This window comes from Diabrotica virgifera, chromosome 10, assembly GCF_917563875.1.
Source record: "Diabrotica virgifera virgifera chromosome 10, PGI_DIABVI_V3a".
NCBI classification, from domain to species: Eukaryota; Metazoa; Arthropoda; class Insecta; order Coleoptera; family Chrysomelidae; genus Diabrotica; species Diabrotica virgifera.
Window position 1 is genome coordinate 66,059,557 of NC_065452.1, and position 10,839 is coordinate 66,070,395.

Below are 10,839 nucleotides of genomic sequence, written 5' to 3' on the forward strand. Positions count from 1 at the left end.
TCAGTTTTTAATTTTAATTATAGCTTGTCTCAAAATATAATCGTCTTGATTTTTCCCTCGTTAAAGGATAAGTGTTATTATTGCCATTGTCATCATGGAATAACCAAAGTTATTGGTTCTTACTTAGTGACAAAAGACTGGCGGGCTCCAGGTAAAAATAATAGTACAGAAATTTTATTTCAAGACGTCCATTTTATTATTTAAACTGATCGCTATAGAAATCATAAAATACAAACATTAATAATAAATATTATTCCATGTCTAATTTTGTTTAACTGTCCTCATTTGGACTAATTACAATGGGTTGTATTATTAACTTTGCATGGACAGATAGGACTGTTCCACTTTTACAATATGGTGTTCTCAATTTTTCCAGCTTTCTACCGACATATTATTTATAACAGTTTTAATTAACTGTATGACAGTAGCCCTCAGGATGGGAGAACTATTTTTCGCACTCACTTTTACATACATACTTAATAGGGTTAAATACACAATGGTATGGAGGAAGACGTAACACTGTATGCCCCTTATTTTTTAAGAAATACTCACGAATTTCAGTTTTAGTGTCTACTTAATCTTGTAGATAGACTGTGGGAGCTTGCGTTATCCATGCGATTAAAACATTTTCAGGAATATTTTTCAAACGAGAATTTTGAAACCCATTTTCAAAAAGTTCTGCCCTAGTATCTTCATGATAGACTAAGCGCTTGTACATATGAGAGCGGTTTGCCAGCGGTTGACGCCGCGGTTAGCCGACCTTTATATCGTACACATGACAGCGTTTGACTGAAGGTCCTATTCTTCCCCTAGTAACTTACAACCGTCGCGCGCCGCGGTTTGGCAACGTTGAGCGGTTGCATGTGTACAATACTATGCGATGGCATTTGTTACTTGGTAGCTTGAACCGCGGCGTTTGGGTTTTTCAGGTAAACCGCGACGTCAACGCTGGCAAACCACCCTTATATATACGAGCTATAAGCTAGAGGCTTTGATATTCTTCGCAGTTAAGAGTAAACAGTTTGGAGCACCCGTCTTTCGAACTGGCGCGTGAATTATTATTGTATTGTTATGCGTTTTCCTTTATTTGAAGGTGCTTTCGTCTGGCAGTTTTTACTAGAATAGGCCCATCTTTTGAACACTGTATCATGTGTATCAAACCATTTTCATCCAAATATATGATAGATTTATCTATACTTCTTGTTTTCAGAGATATACTAAGTTCACCAACCGCTACTACTGCTTTTTTGTCTACTGCTTTTTTGTCTATCTTACGATGTTTAAAACCCATTTTAGAAATAGCTCTATGGAGGGTGGCACGACTTATATCATCTATATTTGTTTCTTCTTCCTGTAACTTCAATTTAACTTTATCATCGTAGGAACTATCTGATTTTTATAACGGGAATATATTGTTCGTCTTACAAATTACAATTCGAGAATATAATACAAGTCTATGCACCAACAGCTGACAAACCAGATGAAGAAATTGAGGAATTATACAGCCAAATTAAACAAATTCTGCGGAGCACAAAAAAATATGAAGCTACAATTATTATGGGAGACTTAAACTCAAAACTTGGGTCTAAATCACACAAGATATAACCGGAAAGTATGGACTTGGAGATAAGAACGAAAGGGGGCAGAGACTAATACAGATCTGCCAAGAAGAGAAATGCATCATAGCAAATACTTTGTTTCAGCATCTGAAAAGACGACTATATACCTGAAAATCTCCAGCTGATCAAGAGGGAAAGATAATGAGAAATCAAATTGACTACATTATCATTAATAGAAGGTTTAGAAACAGTATTAGGTATATCTGCAAAAACATACCCAAGTACAGACGCAGCAACTAATCATAATCTGCTCTTTGGTGGATTCAAACTAAAACTAAAAATAATAAAAACCCCGACAACGCAGAAGAAACCTAACAATCGACTCCTACGAAATGCCGTAATATCAGATGAGTTCGGAAATAAGATAAATCATGAGATTAAAAAACAGGCAGAAAGATCGGAACAAGAAAATATTGGTCAAAATCTAGATATAATGAATTCCGCCATGGTCACCACAGTAAACGAAGTTTTGAAACCAGAAAAAGACCCAATAAAGAAAAAGGATTGGATATAACTCCAAAGATTTTAACTTTCTTTCTTCGACGAAAATTTTCCTCGGAAAATGCGTGTTTTTCCAACAAAATCTTTAATTTTCAACTAAAATTTTAGGTAAGTAATTGTTTATCAATAATTAAATAGCTTGGTAATATCAAAACTCTTTGCATATATTTGATTATAATTCCAGAATCTAATGGAAATTAAATGAACAGTTTAGCAACAATTACATTGTTAATTAAAATTTTACGGTCGCTATAATAACCAAAATAATTACGATGCGTAAGAATAACTATCATTTTTGTATAAAAAGGCACTATATCTATCTAACGTACTTTACAGAATTAAAATTGGACTATTTAAGCGGCCTCGGGAATATTTTAAAATTATAAACAATTTTTTGGCCTAAAAACAAGTAGAATATCTCGGGAAATATTAAATTAAATTAAACCATGAAAACGGTATTGGAAAGAATGTTGTAGGACGCTTCTTATAAAAGAAAAAACGTTTAATTGTAATAAGTCGTTCCTGAGATAGAACCGGTCAAAGTTGACCGGTATGTACGGCAAAGATATAAACAATAGGATCATCATTTTCAAACCATCACTTTTTTATTTCGGTCCTCTTTCTCCACACTAATTTTCTTATCTTTAAAATACTCATAACATATATTATAATAATAAAAACTATCGATATTACGAGTGAAAAATGCCAAAAATAGCAAAATTCCAATCAAAAATTAGGGTGGAGAAAATGGAATCTCAAAGTTCAACATCGGTATACGTTAAAAAAATGCATTTTTTTGGCTTTCCATGGAGCAATTTTCTTAATTTTTTTTTTGTTCCCAAGTAACTCGAGTAGAGCCATCTAATGCATTGTTAAATGTCAAAGTTGCTTTTGTTTTGTCATAATAAATTAATTTACCCTTTATAATAGTCTGAAATAGTTTTCCTCTATAATAATCCCCCAGATACGTAAAATGGACCACTCTCTCGAAATTATATTTCCTTGCTTCATTCGATATGAAACTGTCCCTCTTCGTTTTGCTCTGTATTTCCCAGCATCATGTATTTTGACTTTTCCCGGTTTATTTCCACATCAAAATATCTTGCCTCCTTTTCCAATCTTTTCATAACGTTTTTTAAATATTTTCTTGTTTTCGCTAGAACAGTAAGATAATCAGCGAATGCCAAACATTGATGCTCATTGTTGAAGATAGATCCGGTCGTTTTCACTCGGCTATTTCTGATTATTGCTTCCAGTACTAAGTTAAAAAGTACTGTTGATAACGGATCTCCCTGTATGAGACCCCTGTTCACTTCAAATTCCTCCGATGCAAACCCTCTCCATACTACATGATTTCGTGTCATATTCAAAGTCATTCTTAACTAACCTAATCAGTTTTGCGGGTATACCCAAAGAGCTTAGTGCTTCATACATTTTGTTCCTTCCTATCCTATCATTAGGCTTGTTTAATATCTAGGAACAACACATGACATACTTTATGTTCATAGCAGATAGTCTGTATTTCTCTTAATGTGAAAATCTGATCTGTTACTGATCTATTAACTCTAAAACCGGCCTGATATTCACCTAGTTTATCTTCAGCAAAACTGTTTAGTCGCTCTCTTAGCATCCTGGCTAATATCTTGTAACAAGTATGTAACAGAGCAACACCTCTGTAATTTTCATATGCCAATCCTATCTCCCTTTTTGTATATGGGGCATAATAGAGCTATGGTCCAATCTTTGGGCATATTTTCCTCTTCCCATATCCTCTTGATAAGACTATACATCCTTTTTGTAGTCCTTCTCCTCCATTCTTTATCATTTCCGCCGGTATTTCGTTTTCTCCTGGTCTTTTGTTATTTTTTAGTCCATTGATTATACTTTTAATTTCTCCTTCACTAGGCAGTTCTATTATTATGCCGTCATCCTCCATAAGGAAATTTTCATTCTCATCTGTATTTTCCCCATTCAGTAGTTCCCTAAAATGTCTCTCCCATATACCCATCACTGATTCTTTTTCACTCGTGAGTGTTCTATCTTCTTTTTCCATATATGAATTGTAATTCTGGCATTCCCTTTCAGTTTTTTTAACTTCTTGATAAAACGATCGTATTTTTTTTTCTGAAATTTTTCCTCTATATCTTGTATTATTTTTTCATTGTATTCTCTTTTCTTTCGTCTACATACCATTCTTCTTCGTCTTTGATCTTTGTAACTCTTTTTTATACCATCATTATTGTTTGTTAATGCCAATTACCTTAATCTTTTCTTTTCCTCTGCTATTTTAAGGCATTCTTCATCAAAAAAATTCTTCCCTGCTTTCATTTGTCGTTTTTGTGGTATAACTTTATCATTTGCTCTAGTTATCGCCTCTCTTGTAGTTTGCCACACTTGCTTTATTCCTAGTCTCTCTTCGTCTTCCTGGGTTAATAACCCTTTATCTATTTCATTAATATACTTTCTTTTTATTTCCACTTCGCTTAGTTTTGTATATAATATATCGATTTTTCTGTTGAACTTTTTTCCCATTTCTTTATCTTTTTGCACCATTCTACATGTAGCTCTAACCATGGTTAGTCGGATTAATTTCTCTGATGAACGATAATGTTAACCATAAAATGGACGCAGTGCGCGATCGGTGTGGCCCAAAATCCCGGCAGCCAAAATCCCGACAGCCAAAATCCCGACGGCCAAAACACCGACACGCAAGAATCCCAACACGCCAGAATCCCGACAGACCAAAATCCCGACATGCAACTATCCTCGCATAAGCAAAAATCCCGACCACTACATTTTGAATATTTATTGTTTCTTTTTCAAATGCAACACCAAACCATATTATACAGTATTGAAATTGAAAAATTAGTTACTTACTAATAAGTATGGGTACTAATTATTATGTATTTTAAAAGAAAAAATCATTAAACACTTCATTTTATAATATAAAAGCCATACTTACTGAAATGGGAGGTTGTAAGTGACATGATAATATCTACTATATGAAAGTAAACTTGAATTCAGGATTTGATTATACATAATATATTATTGGACTATATATTGGCAAAAAAATAATTTAATTCATATACCCATGTTAGAAATTTTATTTAGAAAATTAGTTCATATTAAATGGTAAATACTTTTGTTTAGTAACAAAAAATAAAAAACAGATGGCCATAAACAAAAAACTAGAAATAAATTAGTTATATGTTAAAAAGGAACTTATCAAACCTGTCGGGATTCTGGTGTGTCGGGGTTTTGGCCTGTCGGGATTCTGGCGTGTCGGTATTTTGGCCGTCGGGATTTTGGCTGTCGGGATTTTGGCTGTCGGGATTTTGGGGTAGACCCGTGCGCCATATGTATTTGGAACAGAACCATGATTTTCAAAATAAATCGGCACAATTTGGAAGCGTTGTTCAGACGTCAATCTATTCATGTCAGCTGTCAAAATGGTCGCCAGCCAAAAAAGTGTTGACAACTTATATTTGTATACCTTTAAAAAAAAACACCCATTACCACTAATCCTTTAACGGCGGGAACGCCAAGATGATTTATTTTGAAACAAGCCCTAATATCGAAACTGTATTTTTAGTACGCAGCTGCAGCCGTAGCTGTAGGAAGTGGTTCGGCAGCAGCTGCGGCCGCCAGTATTCTGTGTCATCCGCAATATCCTCTAGAATTTGCTGCTTTGGCGGTAGCCCACAAAAACTCCAGCATCGCAGATTTAAGGCTAAAAGCGAAGAAACATACGGAAGCCTTAGGATTGTCAACGAGAGATAAGCCTCTATAATTACAGTGCATATTTTCTGTAAAAATATTTTCAAGTCAATTTTTTTGTTATATTTCGGTGTACAGAACGTAGATATGTTCAAATATATTTTGTTAAACTGATACTCAAATAAAATTTATTCAGTATCACAGTAAACATTAAAAACTGTGTAGAATTTGAAATATAAATTAAAAATCATCTAATCTTCTTACGGTATCTCCTTCATTACTGAATATTGGTGAAAATATCACACAATTAATCTCTAATGTCTTAAATGTTAAAAATAAACCTGTTCTTTTAGTTTTTACCACCGAAAATTTTCTGCCGTCCTGTTTTCTTTTTGCTTATATGTAGTTTACCTTTTAGTAGGTACAGTTGGAAAAATGGAAGATTACCCATGCGTCATCAATGATATGCATACGAACCAAATCAAAACTTTCTGGCCAAAAACAAAGTCTAAACTAAGTTAATACTGAAAATAAACGGATGTGACTACTACCCCACCGTACGATTTTTCGCTACGTAAGAATTTACCAAACAATTTTTGTGAAATTATTCTTGTTATTATTCGAATAGTAGTTTATAAATATAATCAATGTGTTTCTAAAAATGACATTAAAAATACATAAATAGTCAAGTGTGAGTTTAAAGGTTCTACTAAATTAATTTAACTACGTTGAACAATTATTGTATCGCCGTCTCACTGTCAATTATAAATATGTAACTGCGTATGTCTTGGAAAACGTTTTTGCTAAGTAGACTTAATAATTACTTAATAAAGTAACACTTGATAATTAATTTATCTCTCTCGTTTGTTATTTATAAAAAAAGACAGCAAATCCAAAATATGTGCTTGATATTAATCTTTCATTTTTCCGAATGTATAAGCATAGTAAACGCGTAGTTTTGTTCCTTTTAAGATTGTTAATAACACAGGTCAACATGAACTTTGAGTCTTAGTTCTGTATCTCTGATTTTGATTACTTATGCCTAACTAAAGAAAGAAAAAATATTTTTATCTAATAAAGTTTGCTTATGTACTTACCAGAACATAATTTAAAATTTTATGAAAAGCTCTATTTTATAATTTAAATTATTTTTAAAAGTAAACAAATTTTGAATTATATATATTTTTATTAAATTTAATTATACAAAACGGCATAAATACAAAATAGAATACAAAAAACTTTAAAAATGAATAGTTTTGGTATTTCTATTGTGTAAACAAAGATTGTCTCGTAGGAGCCCCAAACGTAGTTACCCATCATGTTCTCATTATATTCTCCTTGATACTGTTGTTCGAAGTTCTTGGTAATAACGTTCCCTAATAAATAAGCTCTTTGTAATTGTCAGCCTCTGACAGTTTCGGAAAAATTGTCCTAAAAATTGAAAGGCCTCAGACTCTTGACGAAAAGCTTTTACGAACTGCTTCATGAGACTTAATTTTATGTGCAAGGGGGCATTAAAGCATGATGCCGCTTCACATTTGAAACTCGCTCCGATGAGACTATGAGTGCTGCTGGTGGTGAAGTACATCGGTTCTACTATCCCATAAGCAAAGGTAATACGGATATTTAGTGTATTTAGTCTAAGAGCTAGAGCCGAAAAATCATCGTCATAAGTAATATGGAGTTTGGTATGTGAAATGTGTCTATTGTATATTGATAATTATGACCCCTTTCAGGCTGACACCTCAGTGGATACAGGAAGTAGCAATAAGGGATGAAAGGGGAAAGTTAGTGTAGTCTTTAAAGTTTTTCACCTCCAATCTTGTTAAACCTCCATCGATTTGCATGAAAATTGGTGACTAGTTAGAACATACCCCAAGAAATAAAAATGATTTGGTGCCAACGCGCACTTTTATCCTGGGGATGGATACCACCCCTTCCCGGGGGCCAAAACTATTTTATTAAAAATAACCCCACAAATCGATCTTCTTTCTTTTTCTTTAAGTACCGTGCCCAAATTTTTAGGCGTGGGTAGCTTCCATAACAATTTGCCGATATCGTTCTCGATCTTGTGCGGCATGTAACAATTGATCTGCTGATAAGCCAGTCCATTGACGAAGGTTTCGGAGCCATGAATATTTCTTTCGACCAATTCCTCTTTTTCCGTCGATCTTTCCATTGAGTATTAACTGCAGCATCCTGTATCTGCTACCTCTCATTATATGCCCCAGATATTCAAGTTTTCTCTTTTTTATCATATTCATTAAGTCACCTTCGCCTTGACCTACTCTGTTTAAGACTTCTCTGTTTGAAATGCGTTGAACCCAAGATATTCTGAGCATTCTACGATACGACCACATCTCAAAGGCTTCTAATTTGTTCATCATGTTAACCTTCATGATCCAGGTTTCACATCCATATAGTAATACAGGATAGACATAACATTTTAGGAACTTGATTCTTAGTTGTAAATTCAGCTGAGAGTTGCTTAGAATAGATCTAAGTTTCATAAATGCTCCTCTTGTAATTTCTATACGAGTTTTAATTTCTTCACCCGAATTTAGTGTCTCGTTTATCCAACATCCTAGGTATTTAAAATGGTTAACTTTTGTTATTGATTCATCACTGACAATTAGTTGCATAGGGCCGACGTCTTGTTTACTAACCACAAGTAACTTTGTCTTTGTTGCATTTATGTTAAGTCCGTTATTGGAGCATTCTCTAGTGACTCGATCAATAAGGAATTGAAGATCTTCGATATTTTCAGCCATGATCGCGGTGTCGTCTGCCTATCTGATGTTGTTAATAGTTTCTCCCCCGATTCGAACTCCACATTCATCATTCATAACAAATCGATAGAGGGACAAATTATAAGTAAAATTTGTTATATCATGTTATTAAAATAGTCAATACTTTTTGAGTTATTAAAGATCAAAGATTTGTCTGTTTAAAAGCACATGCGTGAAATTACGGATGATAAAAAGAACATATTAATTAATTGTATGTTACTAAAATATTATTTTTATATTATTTCGATATTATAAATTTAGCAAAAGTGTATTCGAATAATGTCAAATGTACCCATTATTGGACACCCCCCAGTTTTAGGACATATTCAGTTTATATTGATAGAAAAATTCAAATAAATATCGAAATAATATAAAAATAATATTTTACTAACATACAATTAATTAATATGTTCTTTTTATCATCCGTAACTTCACGCATATGCTCTTAAATAGACAAATCTTTGATCTTTAATAACTCAAAAAGTATTGATTTATTTTAATAACATGATATAACAAATTTTACTTAAAATTTGTCCCTCTATCGATTTGTGGGGTTATTTTTAATAAAATTGTTTTCACCCGCGGGAAGGGGTGGTATTCACCAAGAGGGTAAAAGTGCAAGTTGGCACCAAATCAGTTTTATTTCTTGAGGTATGCTTTAACTAGTCACCAATTTTCATGCAAATCGGTGGAGGTTTAACAAAATAGGAGGTGAAAACCGTTAATGATTGCACTAACTTTCCCCTTTCATCCCTTATTGCTACTTCCTGTATCCACTGAGGTGTCATTAATAACTCAAAAAGTATTGATTTATTTTAATAACATAATATAACAAATTTTACTTAAAATTTGTCCCTCTATCGATTTGTGGGGTTATTTTTAATAAAATTGTTTTCACCCGCGGGAAGGGGTGGTATTCACCAAGAGGGTAAAAGTGCAAGTTGGCACCAAATCAGTTTTATTTCTTGAGTTATGCTTTAACTAGTCACCAATTTTCATGCAAATCGGTGGAGGTTTAACAAAATAGGAGGTGAAAACCTTTAATGATTGCACTAACTTTCCCCTTTCATCCCTTATTGCTACTTCCTGTATCCACTGAGGTGTCAGCCTGAAAGGGGTCATAATTGTCAATATACAATGGACACATTTCACAGAAAAAAACTCCATAGTACTTATGACGATGATTTTTCGGCTCTAGCTCTCCGTCTAATTCGCCTTGCACTCGCACCAGAAAACCAAGCATTTTGAAATCCCCTATCACTGGCCAGACGTGCTCTTCATATTTTAAAACTTGAAGTACAATTTTAACGCTGTCGTAATTTTCTTTGAGCATTACAAAATGAGCCAGAGGAAGAGATGAAAATCTATTTCCATTGTGAAGAAGAACTGTTTTAAGGTTCTTGAAGAGATGCCAAATAAAATTTTTTGGCTCCCACTTTAATGAATTCGCCAAAAATATAGCAAAAAGAGTCCACGTCATTTTTACACTTTTTGGAAGACATTTTTAGGTCTCGCAACATATAAAATACGTTATTCCATTGCAATGCTCACGCGCATACTACCATGTCAGTCTGCCACTTTTTGCTTCACACATACGGTCCCCCTTACACTTCTCTGACATCTTAAATGCAATGGTTCCTCAAAAAATCTGCCAAAAGACCGTATATTTTTCATTATCTAAAGGTATAAAAGCAAACTTTATTTATTACACTGCGCGTCAGAGAAAACGAGCGGCCCACAAAATTGGTCATTTTTGATGTCTCGAACATCCTAAACCTGTTGTCGGATTTAAGTGATTTTTTTTTTATATATTATAGCCTTATTACTTAACAATATCGCTGCAATAATATTGTTGCTAAACAGGTAAATTTTCATTGTATACCGGGCACTGGCGACGCGTAAAGGGTTACCAAAACCAGATGTAAAGAAATCTTATTTAAAAAAATATTTTGAACCTCCCAAATATAAGTTTTTGTATTTAATCCTGTGTGATAAACTTAAACAAATCACTATTCCCAAATTATATGTATGCAATTATGTATATGTAATAGGTATAACAATAAACAAACTAAACTTATAATAATAAACAAACTAAAGATATTATTCTACCATATAATTAACATAAAAAATGAGCAAGTAGAAAAAAGAACATATTTATTTTGAAAACTATTGTTTATATTTTAAGTCTTCCATTTTCAATAATTCTTTCATTC

General features: G+C 33.3%; 1 protein-coding gene across 1 annotated transcript in view; it reads left to right on the plus strand.

Moving 5' to 3' along the window:
- The window catches only part of LOC126893042 (short stature homeobox protein-like), a 113,765-nt gene extending 107,833 nt beyond the window's left edge, over positions 1-5,932 (plus strand). Inside the window, exon 7 of the mRNA XM_050662982.1 lies at positions 5,713-5,932. Coding sequence (XP_050518939.1) covers positions 5,713-5,910 — 198 coding nt within the window. The 3' untranslated portion in view covers positions 5,911-5,932. The remainder of the gene's footprint in view (positions 1-5,712) is intronic.
- The last annotated feature ends 4,907 nt before the right edge of the window (positions 5,933-10,839 follow it).